The 19,505-nt window shown below is 34.6% G+C and overlaps 2 protein-coding genes across 3 annotated transcripts; both read right to left on the reverse strand.

Moving 5' to 3' along the window:
* Nucleotides 1-429: 429 nt before the first annotated feature.
* Nucleotides 430-7,286, reverse strand: LOC114466037 (retinitis pigmentosa 1-like 1 protein). Its single transcript, XM_028451470.1, has 2 exons — nucleotides 7,138-7,286; nucleotides 430-4,023 (listed from the first exon to the last, which is right to left on the reverse strand). The coding sequence occupies exon 2, from the start codon at nucleotides 4,014-4,016 to the stop codon at nucleotides 2,742-2,744; it is 1,275 nt and encodes a 424-aa protein (XP_028307271.1). The 5' UTR covers nucleotides 4,017-4,023; nucleotides 7,138-7,286; the 3' UTR covers nucleotides 430-2,741.
* Nucleotides 7,287-9,077: 1,791 nt separating this feature from the next.
* Nucleotides 9,078-11,616, reverse strand: LOC114465912 (cell cycle regulator of non-homologous end joining). 2 transcript variants are annotated; one of them, XM_028451248.1, is made up of 3 exons: nucleotides 11,457-11,616; nucleotides 11,275-11,371; nucleotides 9,078-9,408 (listed from the first exon to the last, which is right to left on the reverse strand). In XM_028451248.1, exons 1-3 carry the CDS (start codon nucleotides 11,570-11,572, stop codon nucleotides 9,142-9,144), a joined length of 480 nt encoding a protein of 159 aa, XP_028307049.1. In that variant the 5' UTR covers nucleotides 11,573-11,616; the 3' UTR covers nucleotides 9,078-9,141. The 2 variants fall into 2 exon arrangements, with proteins under 2 accessions (XP_028307049.1, XP_028307050.1); XM_028451249.1 differs by lacking the exons at nucleotides 11,275-11,371; nucleotides 11,457-11,616 and adding an exon at nucleotides 10,057-10,225.
* Nucleotides 11,617-19,505: the final 7,889 nt, after the last annotated feature.

Here is a 19,505-nt window from a genome sequence, read left to right on the forward strand (position 1 = left end):
TAATGTTATATTTAGATGGTTGTTAAGGATTGGGAAATCAAATTACATTTTGTTTTTGATGTAATAAATCTGTTTCTACCACAAACGTTACACATCATATGTTAATAAAAAGTCCTGCTTGAGGCGTTTCAATTTAACTGTCATTTCTTAATGAGGCAGAAGTAAGATCAGGACATTTTGGATTGCAATGCAAGTTAGCTCATGATTAGTGATGGGAGAGGCATGTAAGGGGCTCATTTCACATAGAATTAAAGACTTTTGACCCAAATAAACCCCTTCATTTGGAAGTAGTGTGGCCTCTGTGGATGGTCTGTGCTTGCTTTGTATACTGATGATTCATTCCATACATTTGTGTGCGACTTCTTTAAATGTGCAAAGAGAATATAGAACTAATTCTCACATTAAGTATCAACAGCCACTTTGTTGCAATTCAAAACTCAAGTGTTGTCTTTTTATTCCACATCTTTTTGAATTACATTCCAGAGTTACATGCAACATCCCCCAAAAACATCCACTTTTGGAAAATAACAAGAAAAAACAAATCTTTTTGCACTTAAATCACTATAAAACATTGATGATTGTCTCCCTTTAGAGTATTTTAACACTATTTCTAAGACACTGGAATGTATTCAGTTACAAGTTGGGCCCCACTTTACTGAATCCATTCACATCAAACATACACGTTTCAATTAAATCTTATCCACCATGCAAGTTTACAAAGAGAAAATCCTGTCAAATGTTTATATAATCTGTGAACATTTAACTCCTTAATGATAAGCAAAAAAATAAAATCCATTCATACCTGACACAATGGATACAAAGGGATTAAAACAAACCAATATGAATTATTAATGTCAAATTATAAACACATGCATGGTTAACAAGATATATTTTTTTTTAATTTTCCCTTTAATGGGAGGAAATTTATACATTTAGTCCAAGTTTTAAAGTTCAATCTGACTTCCTGTTAGCTGTGATCATGCAACTGTGAAGCAGACAGAAGACAACTTGTATTTGTGCAGTAAAAAAAAAAAGAGGAAAAAAACAAAAATTTCCAGTTTGTGAGAGCTGAGGTTTGGTTTGAAATATTAGAAACGATGATTGTATCTCTGACGAAACACGCACAAGAGGCTAGAAGCAAATGAGCTGTGCAAAAAGTAGAGAAGAAGAAATATACAAAGGTTATCCACAACAGCCGTATTGGAAGAAAGTGCAAAATAAAGTTGAGAATGGAAACACGTTATACAAAAGAAACAATGGAAGAAGATGTTTGTGAAAATCATGTAATTTAAAGGTTGCAGTAGCTAACTTAATGTTCCATGATCGTTGTGCTATATCTGCTGAATTCGTCCTAATGTTTGTTTAACATGGGGTTGAATGATGGTCTTTCCACTCCGTTACCTTTTTGTGGTAACAGAGTGGAAAGGAAAGCCATCAGTCGAACCTGCATTACAAAAAAAGCAAAGCTAGGATTTTGCTGCTTTTTTAAGCAATACACCCTTGATATTTCAGTGGCTAACATTTGTCCAGAAAACAATATGTTAAAAGCATAGGGCCCGGACATTTTTTTTTACCCAAATGTGCCGCTAATGAAAAAGGCTCTTGGTTCCATCATTTACTGACAAACATACAAATCTAAACATCTAAAAGCATGGTGTACAACTCCCACAGTATTGAAAGGTTAGATTACACAAACAACTAGTAATAATCTCAGCTCTCTCTACATTAGCTGGGGGAGGAGGATACAAACAAACAATGTAGAAAACTGTCAGTAATTGGCATCAATTTCTGGAACACGCGTTTGTCACTCCAAACTTTTAACAATGGTTATAATAAAAGAATTGCTGAGTTGCTATCTAAGCTAAACATTGCCCTAATGCAGGGGTGTCAAACTCATTTCAGTTCAGGGGCCAAATAGGAACAGTTTGAGCTTAAGTGGGCCAGAGGTTTGAGGTGGAAAAAAAGCAAATTCAACATGAATATGCCTTGATTACTCTTCCACGTACTGTATACATAATAAAGTATGTGAGTCCCTGCAATAGCTTTAATGATACGAACCTGATTTTAGGAATTTAGGAAAATTCCGTAAAAATTTGCCAGATTTTGAAAAAATTTTGTTCTTTCAACAATTTGAGATTAACAATGACTGCCGTCATGTGATCTAAGAATTGAAAAACTTGAACTGGAAATAGTGGTCATTATAATTGAATTTTTGTATTTGAAGAGGCTGAAATATCTACAACTGAATTAGTTGGTCTTTTTTTAATTTGATTTTTACTTTCTCAAGCGGGCCAAATTTGATGCTCTAAAGCAGGGATGGAGAGCTCCAGTCCTCAAGGGCCAGATTCCTGAGACTTTTAGATGTCTCCTTGCTCAAACACACCTGGTTGAGGCCAATGTGTTGCCATCAAGCACTGCAGAAGCATGATCACGAGCCATTGATTTGATTCAGGTGTGTTGGAGCAGGGACACATCTAAAAGTCTCAGGAATCCGGCCCTCGAGGACTAGATTTTGCCACCTCTGCTCTAAAGGGCCGGATTTGGTCCCCGGGCCTTGAGTTTGACAGAGGTGCTTTAATGGAAGCAAAAGTCCAGGGTATCACAAAACCCTATCTAAGTTGTTTTAACGCCTCAACAACTCTTACTGTTGTTATTTACACCCCAAACCAGGTGTGTTTGTAAACAGACAGGCATTAAAACGTCATGCCAGTTGATTCTCATCTTTCATGAGCCCAAAGGATTCACATTAACTCAGTGGACGTACTCAGGTCTGTGATGGGCGTGTCAGTGGATAACTCTACATCGCTTGGAATCAGGTCGTCAACAAAGTCCTTTCCTTTCAGGTTCATCTTTTTTAGGCTTTCACAAACACTCTCTTCGTTGATGTCATTGCAAGCCTGCGGCAGCTCAACCAGTGGCTCCTGAGAGGTTTCCTCAGGCTCTTTTGGCTCCAAGCATTCAGCAGGTTCTTCTTCTTGGCGTTGGTCATCTGTGGGCGTGTCAGACGGATCGTCGTCAATGATCGGAGCTGAAGACGAAATGACGTCAGTGATATTTGAATTGAGCGAAGAAAGAATCAATGGTATTTGCTCCTGTAAAGACTCTTGAGCAAGAAGGTCTGGCTCTGTTTCATTATCTTCAGCTATCATTGGTTCTGGTTCTGGTATCAAGGTAGGTTCCTCCTCAGCCTCTGAGCTCTGTGATGACTTTGACTCAGAATCAGGTTTTGAACCTGGTTTGATTTCCGGCTCGGAGTTTGGTATGGGGTCTGCCTCAACGTCTTCCTCGGTACATGCAATCACATCTGGTTCAGCAGGCTTGGGTACTTCCATGGCCTCTGAGCTGGAGGTAGTATCTGCTTCTGAAACCAGTTCTGAAGACTTTTGTGCATCCAAAACTGGTTTAGGGGCTTCTGCAGCTTCTGAGCTGGGGGTAGAATCTTTTGAAGACTCTTCTGCGTCTGGTTTAGGAGCTTCTTCAGCTTTTGAGCTGGAGGTAAAATCTGCTTCTGGAACTAGTTCTGAAGACTCTTCTGCATCCAAAACAGGTTCAGGAGCTTTTTTGGTCTCTGAACTGGAAGTAGAATCTGCTTCTGGAACCAGTTCTGAAGACATTTCTGTGTCCAAAACAGGTTCAGAAGCTTCTTTGGCCTCGGAGGTCTGAGATTCTGGTTCAGGAACTATTTCTGAAGATGGAGCTTCCTCTAAAATGGCCTCAGATCCTATCTCGACTTCGGGATCTTCTTTAGGTAGTTCTGCTTGAACCAGTGACTGTTCAGGTTCTACTGGTGCTTGGACTTCCAATATTTTTGGCTCTAGTTCGGCTACGTTTGTTTGAGCAACAAACTGTTGACATTCAGGTGGACACTCTTCATTCTTCTCCTCTGGACCTTCTGCCTTGACCACCTCCTGAGTGACGGAAGAATCCAGTGCTGGCTCTGCACTGGTCTTCTGTTCAGTGGCCTCAGTCTCAGCATTTTCTGGGCCATTTGGCCTTCTACTGAACCTGTTACCCATGTTAAGCCTGCAAGGAGAGTCAACACATGAAAATGATTAAGACATTATTTTTTTCTGCTACATACAGAATTTATCTAGGCACATTGACAACACTGCTAATAAAAAAATCTAAATATGATGGGGTGAATGTAGGACCTCCGAATTCCGTGATCGCGAAAGACAGAAACTCATGTTGAACTCCAAGTTGAAAATGTTTAATTTTTCAAGCAACGTCGAGTGATGCTGGGTCGCAACATCCAATCGGAAATTAGTTTCTCCCAACGTCATTTTCCACAGAGGCATTTGTAGAAAATAAGACGTTTGTCAAAATGTACAATTCTTTTTTTTTAAATAAAATAACACCAATAAATTCAGTTAAAAATCTAATATATATCAAGCTCTAAGTATAGCTACATTTATGAACTCTAAAATAGTGCCATGCCAAATGTGCTATGTGGGTAACAACATAATAGCTAGAAACCACAACATGAACCATAGAAAGTGGCTGAGAATTGATCAGAAATGGCACGACTAGGAACATATGGATTATATTCAATGGACCTTCATAGTTTATGAAGAGACCATGAAATGGAAATAAAAAATTAGAATCACAAAAAAATTGGAATTTGCTCAGTAATGGTTGGGTGTAGAAATGTAATGCATTACTTTACTTCTTTTAAAACATACTTACGTACAAGTAAAATTAGTGATTTAGAAATATAGTCAAAAAAGTCTGAGTACCCATAAAAGCAACTCAATTACAGTAACGCGAGTACTTGTAATCCATTACTTTCACCTCTGGACACCTGTGCTCATAAAACACCGCGTCTAGCGTATGGATTTTGTACAAAAGGTACAGTACTGCAATCGTGGTAGAACCAGACATGTTTTATGTGAAAATAAAAACTGAGCTGGAAACGGGCTTTGAAATTGGCAGTAGATGAATCAAACAAAAAGCTATGTTCAAGAGACTCAAACAGCCTTCCAGACAAGTATCATCATATCCACCAAGCATACGATATTATCACTACACAGTAGGGATGTAACGATTCACTCAACTCCCGATACGATTCGATTCACGATACTGGGTTCACGATACGATTTTCTCACGATTTATTTTACAAAATGGGAATGTTGACAAATGACTGAAAAATATTCCTTTATTTTTTTGGGGAAAATACTATACTATTTTCCTTTTATTTTTCATTGTCAAAAGAATCCCTTGATAAACTATTCAAAATTATGCAATTTGACTAAAAATAAATCTTGAATGAAATAAATAAAGGAATAATACAAATAAAGAAGAAACCTATTAATTTAAATTCTGGTTCTATAGTAAACAATTCAAAACTGCATAATAGTTCTTTTTCTTTTTAAAAGTGCAACTGAAAATGTATTTTGTGCCTTAACAATTGGACTTTTAAAAAAAACAAAACAGTCATTTTACTGTATTTACGTCAGATATTTGTTTAGACCAGCAGAGGGCGCTGGTAACCCAGTGGTCGGTTAGCATGCAGTTATTCCACCAGTGAAGAAGAGAAGCTATGCTAGCAGACAGAGCTAATAGAAAAACGTGACTTTTACAGATATTCACGTAATATTACAGATATTCTTTCGGTGCTAAAGGAGTAAAGAATCATTTATGAGCATGTTTAACAGTAAATGGCGGCCAGAAAGAAAATAGTAGCAGATTCCGCCCGTCACATCCGCTTCTGGAAGGATTAATATATAGCGCCCTCTGCTGTTTAAAAAAAGTACTGCGATTCAATTTTCAGAGCATCGATGTGAACCGTGGTACCTATGAATCGATTTTTAACTGCCTTACGATTAATCGTTACATTCCTACTACACAGTGTCTATTATAGCTTTGAACCAGATTTACTTATATATATTTGGTTTTTTAGTATTAATTTTTGAGGCACTCGTCTATACCATAACTGCACAGTAATGACAGGAATGGGAGCCATGAATTATTTATAACATCATATACACTATTATATTTACCTGAGCCTGATCTGGGTGGGGCAGGCAGGTTCATTTAGATAGTGGTAGTGTTTGCACAGGTGTGGGGCATTCAGTGGAAGAAGCAAACACTTTGACTCGTTTTGTATTTGGACTGTTTGTATGAATTATGAAAACTTGGATTAAAGCAAATACATCAAAGGCAAAGATGGACCTTTTCATTTATTTTTACGAGTGAGTAGACCGTCATCGCTGATTAAAAACGTAGTAACGAAAGAATCAGTAATTCTAGATTTGATGCTTTTCATTACCTCATTACCTGTAGCCTATTGGTTAATGTTCAACATCAAATGTTCTTCAACCCATGGATCACATTGGTAAATATATAAATAATTATATACATAAAAATATACATTTTTAAGAAAATGTGTGACTGTAAGAAATATATAAACAGGACAGTTATTGAAAGGAAAAATCAGGCATCAAAGAAGTGAAGATGGGCCAAAATATTTAAAAATCATGTGGGAACCTTTTCGCTAAGTTTGCTTATAGAACATAATGTCCTTTCACAACATGTGTTGCTATATATAGAAACACGAGCGTTGTTCAAGTTCACTTTGGAAAGAGACAAACACGACTTTGGACTCTTTCAACTCTAAATAAAATAAATGTGGACTATGGCTGCACTAAAGTTTTTATTACTAAATCCTGGCAGAGATCACATGATAAACAAGCCAGTGGCGAGTTTAGGCTTGTGCGTTTGAATCCATTAACACCCAATAAGGTCTGCAGGCTTTGCAAAAGAAGAAGAAGCCACAGGTGTGACTTTGCTTTCTTATTCTGTCTTACTTTGCATTTACTTTTTTTTTTTTTTTACATCATTTGCATAAAAACCGATAGTTTCCATGTTTTTCTTTTCTTTTCCGCACCAATAACCTGAAAACGCACACACAGCAGTAGCTTCATAAAACGCGTTCATACACGAAAATCCCACATTCAAACGTGCACATTAGATTAAGAATGACATGTTTTTTTTTTTAGTTAAAAGTGCGTTAAACAAAGAAGGAGCTGAAGGTGACCCCGCCCCCTGCACACAGAACAAAGTGTTAAAACGACACAAAGTTTTAAAAAAACATCATTTAACTTAAAAATAGTCAACAGTTTACAGTCAGTTACAGACCTGCTGTGTCTTTAATGCGCTGTCAGTAGAAAAAGTGACAGACTTTGAGAGCTTCCTACAGACCGTGCGTCAAACCGTCCGCTGCTGCTGCTGCTGCTGCTGCGCGCTCCCGCCTCATGCGCGCTACCCTTTAAAGACCTGCCGCGTGCATGGTGCGTCACCACCATAACCATAGCCGCTCACATTTACTCACAATCAACAGTTTGTCCTGTGATTTAAATCAGAGTTTACGGTTTATAAAACACACAAAATGACCACAAATATAGAGAAAAATATGACAATGTACACCAAATTCACAGAAAAGTTTACAAAATGACAACAGAAATACCCCACATTAATAATCACACACACTGAATAACAGAAATACAAAATATGACACCAAAAATACACATTATCACCCCAAAAGCACATAAAATAAACAAGAATATTACTCATAACACACAAAGCAGCAAAATACACAATAACTTTACAAATACACAAAATTACACTTGTGGACAAAACCATCAGAAAAAAATTTAATTGTAGAGAAAAAATACACAATGAGAAGAAAGATTAATGACACACTAAACAACACAAGCACAAAACGACATCAAAAATACACAAAATCACTCCAAGAGCAGACAAATGGCTATAGAAAATGTACAGAACAATATACAAAACAATAGTATTATTCATGACACACAAAACAACAAAAAATACACAATGACTTTACAAACACACAAAATCACTTCAAAAACACACAAAACAACTACAAATGTAGACAAAAATATGAAAACATACACAAAAATAACAGAAAAGTGTACAAAATGAGAACAAAAATACTCAACATTACTAATCACACACTAAACATGCACTGAAATAGACAATATGACTCCGAAAACACACACAATGACATCAAAAATACACAAAATCACCCCAAAAGCACACAAAATTGGTACTAAAAATGGCAGCAAAAATACACAATTACTTTACAAACAAAATGACAGCAAAAACACAAAATCCAGAAATCCAAAAAAACAACACGTACATATACAAAAACTTCAGAAAAACATGAAAACGTATTGAAAAAAATGCACAAAATAACAAAAAATACTGACATACTAAACAACAAAAATACAGAATGACTTCAAAAACACAAAACCACACACAATGGCTATAGAAAATGTAGAACAATATACAAAACAACAATACTACTCATAACACACAAAACAGACACAATGACTTTACAAACACACAAAACCACTACAAATGTGGGCAAAACTAAGAGAGAAATATGAAAAAATAAACAAAAATGCCAGAAAAACACACATTAAAAAATTACTCCAAATCACTTCAAAAGCACACACAATTTCAACCATGAATTTACATAAAAACATACAAAACAAAAACATTACTCATAACACACTAATGAACAAAAACACATTAAATCACTCCAGAAATGACTACGTGTGGACAAAAATAATGGAAAAATATACAAAATGACAACAAAAGTACCCAGAATGATTTATAACACACACACACACACAAAAAAAACATACATCACATACTATGACAACAAATGTACACAAAAATACACAAAGCAACAAAAAAATATATACATAAGAAATTCAGACTAAACCATATGTTTTTTGTTTCCTGTGACAATGCTCTGAATCTGATTGGTCAATATTCTAATGACACGAATGTTGTTCATGTGATCCTTGAATTGTAAATTGTAGATTCAGGTTGTGCAAAAATAAATAAAATATAGTCTCAATCCTTTTCTTTCTCGTTTTTTAAAGCAAAACAACATGAAACGCTGCCTATTTTCACTGCACCACCTGTTTATAACACTAATCACACACAGCAAAGTCAAAAATATCACAAGATTCAACCTCAAATCTACACTTTTAATTTGAAATCTAAAACTTAGAAAATTCACATATCTTTACAGAAAATGCACGGCGACTTTAAAAACTTATATTGTGAATAAAATAAATATTTCAGTGCATTCTAAAGTGATCATCAGCTGAAAAAAATGTCCCGCACGAGCTGTAAATCATCTTCCTCCTCCTCCTCGTGGTCCATGAATCCACTGTGATGCTGATCAGGTTCACGTCTCTGGGCTTCCACCCCAGCATGCACTGGAACCCCATCATTAACTGGAACCCCAGCATGCACTGGGAGTGTTTGCACTTCAGAAATGTCCAGGTCTGTTTCTGAAGAGGACGAGTCTATAAATGTCTTCATCGCTGGCTTTGTTAACACGTGTGACGTGGACGTTTCCTCCTCCTGTGAGTGCACAGGGAACAAAGCAACACATTCTTTATATTGACCTTTAAATGTTCATCATTGATCAGCTCATGGGGTTTTCTGTCCAACACTTTACTTATAGTTTAATACATAAAGCTGACATCACAGTGTCATTAGCATGAATAAGGTGGCATGAAGTGTCATTTGCTAAATTATGACATCTTTGGGGCTGTGTTGGCCTTTTTTGGGTTAGGTGGCGCCTTCATGACACCTTATTAATGCTAATGACAGGTGTCACACCATTAACTCACTCAGTGCCATTGACAAGATAACTCGTCATTTCAAATCCAAACGCTCAGTGCTTAATGAGATAACTCGTCATTTGCGTTTTTTCAGGGGGATTACTAGAAAACACCCTGGCGGAGGTCCCTCATCAATATCTAAGCTGTGGGGTGTTGTAGTGGCCAACTGTGCCCTGAAGATGGCAGCAGTGCACCTTTAGTTGAGAGATTAGCCACTGATGCTACCATTAGGGAGGGGAAACAGGAACGAGTGAGATTATGGTGCTACGGAGTGATATTGTGATGTATCCAGCAGCTCACAGCTCCACATACTAACACAGAACATGTGTGGTCATGAGTGGATTATTGATAATGTTGCGATGGTGAGATAAAACCATCAACTAACCGGGCCAAACGGGTCATCACTGTGTGTCGGGAGGAGGACGGATGAGGGTACAAAATACTCCCAGCCTGTGAGCCAGATAGCAAAATAATAGGTGACACGTAGGAAGTAGCAGCGCACCTTTGGATGAGAGATCATCCATGCTCAGCAGAGCTAAGAGGGAGAGGAGGAAAGGCGTTTATGAGACAGAAAATGGCACCATGTACGAAAATTGACGTTCCCAGCAGCGCACTCTACCAGAGCATGTGTGGAACTCATGGATAGTGTGGCGATGGTGAGATACAATGATAAAAAAACACTGCATGTCCGGGAGGAAGAGGAAGTTGCGTGTGTGCAGACTGACGTGAGAGAAACTTGGAGGAACGCCAAAATACAGTAAGAAATCCATTCAACTCTGAACCAGATAGATAAATAATAATAATTTTGCCATCAAAAGCCCGTCTCAGTGTTTTTTTTTTGTTGTTTTATATAATGAAACAATGTTCAGATGTTAGAGTTGTCACTAAAGCAAAAAAATAGCTTTAAAGTCACTGACAGGGTTTTATTATTAAAAGGCTTTTTTCTCAGCTTTTTGCTCTGAAACTGAAGATTTGTGTAAAACTTGCTCTATTCAATGGCTGATTACAAAAGAACAAATTATTTTTTTTAATGAAAGTAGAGGCATCAATCTTTCAGAATCTGGTGTCAGATTTCAGATAGTCATAGTAGAAAATATTCTGTGGGTCTTTAAAATCAGTCAAAATGCTCAAAAACGGCTGGCACTGAGGGGGGTAGAAAATCTGACAATGGCTGGCACTGAATGAGTTAATAATGACAACATAATGTCAGCCTTTATGTATAAAACTTCAAGTGTTACCTCTCATTCAACGTTATTTGTCATTTTGTGGATTTTTCTGTCATTTTTGTGAATTTTATTTTATTTTTTATTTTTTGTCCTTTTGTGGATTTTTCTGTCGTTATGTATGTTTTCTCGAGTATTTGTGTGTATTTTTCTGGTTCCTTTGTGCACATTTTATAATTTTGTATGTTTTCTCAAGTGATTTTCAGCATTTTTGTTGTGTTTTTGTAAATAATGATTTTTTTTATTTTTGCATGTTTTCTTGAGTAAACAGGGACTTATACATAGTGTGTGTGCAGCCAAACTAAATCAGAACCAAATAATAAAATATATCATGTTGCTATTATGGATGAAGAACGATCCAAACACAGAAACAGTGCCACCTTGTGGGGATTAACGGCCATGACATCCTCTGACTCTGAGATGAACAGCAGAGCAGCTTCTACCAACTCCTTCTCATTCATGCAGTAGAACACAGATCTGAAAACACCACAGATCAGTGAATAACGCTAAAGACACTGTAAACATGGTAAATTATGATGAATGTTAAAGCTCTTGTTACTACCGTGATGTTTTGCGTTTCTCTTTCTTCTTCAGCGGTTCTTTATTCACCTTCTTCTTCACCTTCATTTTCTCTTTTTGGGTCATCCATGAAGGCAAAAGTCGGTGCTTATCTGACATTTTAACTTTAAAACACTCTAAAAAGCCTAAACTACAGCAAACACCCACACCGGAAACTAAAGGCGAGTGTAACCATGTATTTATTCCACAGCGCCCTCTGGTGGTTACACAACAGCACTACCTGTTTATTTTATTCTATTTAATGTTACTGTACACGCATAATCTAAAGCAAACATACACATTATGTACTATTACACATGTATTAAAGCCTTGAAGTTTGTTTCTTTTTGTTCATTATGTGTGCATTAATACCGCCGTTAGGTGGAAGCTTACATTAAATAGACTTTTTGGAGTTTAATGTAAAAATTACGGGTGATTTCCTTTCCATTCATGTCAACTTTATTTTATAATTATATATATATAGAAATTATCTTGTCCTTTACAGTTTTATAATTTTCTGCGTTTTCTTGAGTAATTCCCTGTGTTTTTGTGTTTTTTGTGGACATTTTTATAATTTTGTGAGTTATTTTCTGTATTTTTCTTGTCATTTTCTGCACATTTTTACAATTTATATCTTTTTGCGAGTAATTTTCTGTAATTTTTGTTGTTTTTGTGCACATTTTAATAATTTTGTACCTTTTCATGAATAGTTTTCTGTTTTCTTGTCCTTTTTGTTCTCAATTTTATCGTTTTGTGTGTTTTTTCTTGTCATTTTATGTATTCTTGTTGTTTTTTTGTGTTCATTTAAAAAAAAAAAAAATTTGTATCTTTTCGTGAGTAATTTTCAATATTTTTGTGAACATTATTTTTCAGATATTTGACCAACAATTAATGTTTTGTCAAAACAAATGAAAAATAAATAAATAAAAGATTAAATAAATTCAATCCAAACTCATCATTGCTTCCATTTGATCCAGGGTAACCTGTTTCCCATTGTACGCTAACTTACGCACCTTATATATAGTTCAGGACTTTTATGGAGGCATGTGTTCACTGTGTTTGCTCACTTCAGTCTTCCATCATAAGCAAACACATTGAGCTCCATGTGCTGTGTAAATAAAAGAACCCCCAGCGATCCATTTTCCATCTAAAGTATTATATCCTTTGTGCTGTTTAACTCTGCATTCATGCACATTGTCGTTTAACATCAGTGACTCACACACAGAAACATGATGTTATTGTAACACTTAATTAAAGATGATTTATGGTCAGCACAGTGAGTGCGGCTTAGTAAAGACATGAGCAACTCTGCGTCTCATTTTATGCTGCCCCCCAAAAAAATGTACTAAAAATACACAAAATGACAAGTAAACCCAACAAAACTACACTAAAAATGACAGAAAAACATTCCCTTTTGTTCTTTCCTATATTATTGCTCAGATTAGTAATTATTCTAAATTAGAGATGAGCAACTTTATCACTAAAATGTGAATGTCTGATTTAAGGTCCACATTATCAACATTTATGGCAGCATTAGAATAATGACCAACCATTGTCGCTTTGTATGTTATTCTCTTATGTGTTTCTGTTTTTGTGTTGTGTATTTATCATTGTCATTTTGTATATTATTCTGTTATTTTGTGTATATTTGTGCCATCATCTTTTGTGTTTTTGTTGCCGTTTTGTGCACATTTTTGTAATTTGTGTGTTTTTGCTATGTTGTTGTGTGTGTGTTTAATCTTACGTGTTTTTGTGCACATTTTTGTAATTTTATACATTTTCTTGAGTAATTTTGTGTGTTTTTGCCATGTTGTTGTGTGTGTTTCTCTGTCATTTTTGTGTGTTTATTTCGGGGGAAACAAACAAATTAGACCAAGGGCCCCAAAATACAGAACATTTTCTGTATTTTTGCTGTTGTTTTATTGCAGTTTGAGTTCTTGTTTATTTTTATGTGTGTGGCATCCTGTTGCCATTTTGTATATTTGTATATTTTTCTGTTATTTTTCTGTTATTTTTGTGTATATTTGTCATCATGTTTTATGTTTATGTTTTGTGCATATTTTTATATTTTTGTGTGTTTTCTTGAGTAACTGTATTTTTGGGCACATTTTTGTAATTTTTATAAGTTTTCTTGAGTAATATTTTGTATTTTCCTTGTGTTTTTGTGCAAATTTTCATATGTTTCTGTATTTTCTTGCAGTAATTATGTGTATTTTTGCTGTTGTTTTGTTGCAGTGAGTTCTTTTTTATTTTTATGTCCGTGATGTGCACGTTACTGTGAGCAGGGACACGTGAGTACAGAGCCATGATTTAAAGACTTTTTACTGATTCATATAGTAACTATAACTGGTGGTGTTGCTGATTCCCACTACTGTGTGTCTCTCACCATCAGAGGATAATCTCCTCCAGCCTGGTTGCATGACACATTTGTTTCCCATGCACACACGCTCTGATCGTCTTCTTTTAATCACTGATGTTCAAACAGTCTTGTTTGTTATCAACAGACTCTCACTTTCTTTCTGTCACTTTGTACCAAAGCTGTCGTTGCTCACTCAGGCCTTTTTTTTTTTTTAATTATGTGTCTAAAGCCCCTTCCTACAAGTGCTTAGGCCTTGATTGCAAGATCAGCTTTGTATATTTGACTAAATTAAAAAGAAATGGAGAGAAAAGGGTGAAAAGAGTTTACAGCCAGACACACACAAACGCACAATGTGATTTATTTTCCTCCAAAGCTGTCATGTTTAGTGTAATTAAGGAAAAACATAGACAAATGTGATTTATCACATAGACAGTTTATCATTGGTTTTATTCATTGGATTCTCAAATCAACCCTACATCTCATCTATCTCTAAAAACAACACAATTACAACACAATGAACATGTTGTGAATAATAATTCCCCTTTATGTTGATGGTTTGAGCGCATTGTTTTTTTTTTGTTTTTGTGGCATCCAGTGTGGTGAGCAAAATAGATATTTCATTGTACAGGAAACTAACTGTGCAGATGACAATAAACTCTTTGAATCTTGAATTAAAGGAAAAGGTTCTAGTTTATTTTTATCATTATGTTTTTGCCTGTTATTTGTTTTTGTACATTTTCATCATCCTTTGTGTTTTAGGAGTAATTTTCTGTATTTTGTTGTCCTTTTGTGCACATATTTATAATTTAGTATAATTTTTTAAGTAATTTTCAGTATTTTTGTGCACATCTTTATAATTTTGTGCATTTTATTGAATAATTATGTGTATTTTGGTGTACATTTGTATAATTTTCTATAGTTTCTTGAGTAGTTATGTGTGTTTTTCTTGTCCTTGTGCGCACATTTTTTTAATTTTTTGCGTTTTCTTGAATAATTATGTGTATTTATTGTCAACATTTTTATAATTTTGTACATTTTCTTGAATAATCTTGTGTATTTTTGTGTATATTTGTATCATTTTGTATAGTTTCTTGAGTAGTTATGTGTATTTTTCTTGACCGTTTCTGCACATTTTTACAATGTTGTGTGTTTACGACCCATTCACATGCTGTTACTAATAATAACTCAGTTTATGTTGATGTTTGAGCTGCAGTAAAGGAAAAAGGATGAGTGGAAACATGAAAAGTGTCATTGTGGAAGCTAAAGTAGCATTGGAGTCGTCCTCCTGCAGGCTTACTGCCACATCCACAGATCAGGCTGTGTTAAGAAGATTTCTGTTTACTAAATCTTTTCACTGCTTTTCTTACTTGCTGAATTTGTGGGTCAAACATGGACAAAACTGTTTCGCTCAAAGCAGCTGCTGTGATGTGGTGAAAACACTGAAATCGTGCCACGAGGACGACTCGGAGAAGGATCTGTTCTGTTTGCTCACAATAAATAATGAATAAGTGTAAACTCATAGTTCTTCAAGCGGATTTTTTTCATGTGGATGAAAACAGCTTTGATGAAGTTCAAATCTATTTTTATTTCCTGTATGTTTGTTAGTATTTCCTGTCATCTGTGAGGATCCTTGTTTGTATGAAGCAGACTAATCTTATAGCTCTCTTCCCTGCAGGCTTAAGTCTGCGTGGAGTAAGGGTCACTGCCATTAGCCATCTGTCCCAGCACCCTTCCTGTGATTGGCCATATGGTCCAGCAGATATAGGAAGAGCAAAATGTCTAAAATGAGTGAAGATATTTCATTCAATGATGTTTTCTGCTGGCACAGACTCAGACTCACAACCATCTCATCACCGTAGTCCGGACAGAACACAAACCAAGAATAGATTCTAGCTCACAGGAAAACTAACTAAATAAATAAATATACAGAAATATATATATTTTTTTTAACTCAAGCAATTTTTAGAGTCACAGGCAAAACTTTCAGTATGATCATTAGTTAAAATCATGGCATGGCATTAAAGAAAGAAGAGGCTTTGTTTATTCACAAAAAGGGTTGACTCTTTTTATTATGGAGCCCCTGACTTTTATTTTATTTTATTTTATTTAATTTTATTTAATTTTATTTAATTTAATTTAATTTTATTTTATTTTATAATTTTTAATTTTTAATTTTTAATTTTTAATTTTTAATTTTTAATTTTTAATTTTTAATTTTTTTTATTTCTTATTTTTAATTTTTAATTTAATTCAATTTAATTTTATTTTATTTTATTTTATTTTATTTTATTTTATTTTATTTTATTTTATTTTATTTTATTTTAGTTTAGTTTAGTTTAGTTTAGTTTAGTTTAGTTTAGTTTAGTTTAGTTTAGTTTAGTTTCGTTTCGGTTATATTATATATTATATATTGTTATTATGTTATATTACATTACATTACATTACAATACATTACATTCCATTTTGTTATATTATTATTATATTATAGTTATTTGTAATGTTTATTTATTTATTTACTGTCCACTAATTATATTACTATTATTGATTAATATTTTGTGTACACGCTTTTTTGTTGTATTTTATATTTATTTAATTATTTATTAATTAAATTTAATTTAGTTTAATACAATTCAATTCAATTTATTCACATTTATTTTATTTGCAAATTGTGGCCACATTTAAAAAAAAAAAAAATATATGTTAACAGCCACAACAGTTTATATTGTGTTACATTTGTTTCAGGGATATTATAACAAAATGAGTTATTTTCAGAATAATTAATGCTACTGTTGCTAAATTAGCCACTCAGTAAACTGCTATATGTTGAGTGTTTCCTGGAATAAGGTGGATTTTAGTTGTTTTTGTGACTGAAAGTGAATTAATCTAAGGTTTGTACATCTTTTGAGGAAACCTTTTTGATTACAGACGGCAGATTGGGGAATAAAGGAATCCATTAATCTGAAACATATCTTAAGCAGCTATGTTCATCTTACAGAAGATTTAACTCATGCAGGTTGTTTCGAGGTCTTCTCCACAGCGTTGTTTCCTGATGAGGTCACTGTGTGTCAGTCATTTCTTCCTATAATCTATTTGGCCTCAGATAAGAATAGAGTCCGACTTCATGAGTTCACATATGTTCAGGAATCGGACGTCCCTGTTTTTTATGCTCAGCAGCTGCTGTCTATGGGATACTGAGCTAAAAAATAAAATGAATAAATAAAAATATTACAGTAAAGTTCTCAGTTTTACTATACGTTACTTTAAATGACAACACAAATACACAAAAATGTTTAAAAATCACTCCAAAACAGAAAATGATAAAAAAACAAACAACAATAACAAAAGTAAAAAAAAACAAAAACACAAAACAGCAAATGTACACAGTTTATAGATTGATGGTTTTGGAAAATGCAAACTTTTACAAAATGACAAAATACACAAAAAATGACTCCAAAAACATAAACATACAAAATGAAAGACTTATGAATGAAAAGACAATAAAAATACACAAAAGTACACAAAAATGGCAAAACAAGTACAAAAACATACAAAATGAATAAAAATACATTAAATGACAGCAAAAATACACAAAAATGCATAAAAATTACACCAAAACACAAAATGTCAACAAAATGACAACAAAATGATTCCAAACACTTTCAAAACAATTAACAATGTGGTGGGCTATCGAGCTAAAATAAAATAAAATGAATAAATAAATAAATCAAGATAAAAATCTTAGTTTCACTATTATGGAAATAATCCATTGCAGTACAGTGAACACAAAAATACATTCCCCAACTTAATTATTTCACATGTAAATGCAAAATGATAATTGTGATGAGGCAGTCAGTGCAGAAATCTGCTTCACTCTGTTTAATTTGGACTTGAAGAATACAGTAATAGGTCAAATCCACAGGGATTTCCCAACAGTCACAGGCTGTAATGGGGTCTTAATGACTTTTCCAAAGATGCATTAAAAACAGTGGTTTTTTTTTCTTCCTACATTCACCAATCTGTTGTCTGTGTTTGACCGAAACACAATCGTTATACTGTATGCTGAACAACACTCACATACACACAAACACAAGTGTGTAGATTACTATTACTAATTAAGCAGATTTTTTTTCCAATCAGTCACCTTCTTTGCTCAACCATAAACTCGACCAAATTGAAGATGTGAATTTCATTAATTTAAGCACAGGCTAATAACGACAATCACTTGCTTGGTTAAGACTCTCATTTAAATGCTAATTACAACGTCGGCTTGCAAGTGAATGATTTGTGAGGCTTTACCCTCCAACTGATGGACTTTTCTGTAAAACTGTTTTTAATTTGTGGGTTTGTTGTTGTTTTGTTGCATCCACTACCATCACCATTAGTCTATTGCAAACACGGGCAACTGGCAACCCGGGGGCAACATGTAGCCCACGGCCTAATTTTGTACAGCCCTGAAAGAAAACACAAAATGACTCCAAAAACACAAGATAACATGCAGAAAAGTACACAAAATGACTCCAAAAACATATACAAAATCAACAAAAACATACAAAATTAGATAAAAATGTACGCAATCACAAAAATGACTCCAAAACACAAAATCTACAAAAAGGACTTCAAACCAAGAAATGGCAAAAAAAAAGTACACAAAACAACAACAAAAACATACAAAATGCAGGAAAAATGTACAAAATCACAGCAAAAATACACAAAACACATACATATACAGCACGAGTACCGGGCGGGACATACACACAATGCACTTCCTTACCACTTCTACATTACCCATAAGCCACCGCGCTTAAAAGTGCAGGCTCAGGCTATTTTCCTATGTTCCTATTTATGAATTCATAAATGACAACAAAAATCCAAAAAAAGTAACTCCAAAACACAAAACGACAACAAAAATACACAAAACAACAACAAAAAATGAGAGAAAATGTATGAATTAGCAACCAAAATACACAAAAATTACCCCAAACACAAAATGACTATGAAACAACAAAAACACAGCACAGCAGACAATTCAGAGATTGATGGATTCATAAATATTAATATACAGTAGCATCAGTCATTTAGTTTTCAACCCATAGTTCAGTCAGGTTCACTTTAGTCAAATAGTTTTATTTGACATGCAGTTAAGATATGGTGGTATGGATCTGTTCTGGGACCTTTCCAGCTGCTGTGTGAAAAGGCTGAAGCGGAGGAAGCTCCCATTTGCTTTTTCATGAGCTACATGGAGAGGCATAAGCAGAGAGAGCGGTCAGCAGCACCCTCTGGAACAGAAGCACAGATGATTAGATGCCAACAGAAGATACTGTTTAATTAAACAGAAGAGGGGCAGCTGGGGTGGGGGTGGGGTTGTGAGGCATTTGCGGACAAAGCGTGCAAAAGTAGGCGTGTTGCAGTGGTTTAAATACACCACTGAGACTAATAACTAATGGAAAACATGTAACATGGTCTACTGCATGATTAACTGAATTATAGGAGGGCTGCTGACAGCTGATGGGGCTGGCTAGCTTGACTTCCATGCCTGCCTGAGCTAACGCCATCCTCAAGTTGTTGATTGTTGAACAATTGAAAACTACACATTGATAAATGCTGTAAATAAATAAATAAATATTCATCATGTAAAGTTGAAAAATGTATGTGACGAAGAATGAGAAGTATTTTCTTCAGGAAATGTGATTTTAA

Source organism: Gouania willdenowi, chromosome 6, assembly GCF_900634775.1.
Source record: "Gouania willdenowi chromosome 6, fGouWil2.1, whole genome shotgun sequence".
Lineage (NCBI taxonomy): Eukaryota > Metazoa > Chordata > Actinopteri > Blenniiformes > Gobiesocidae > Gouania > Gouania willdenowi.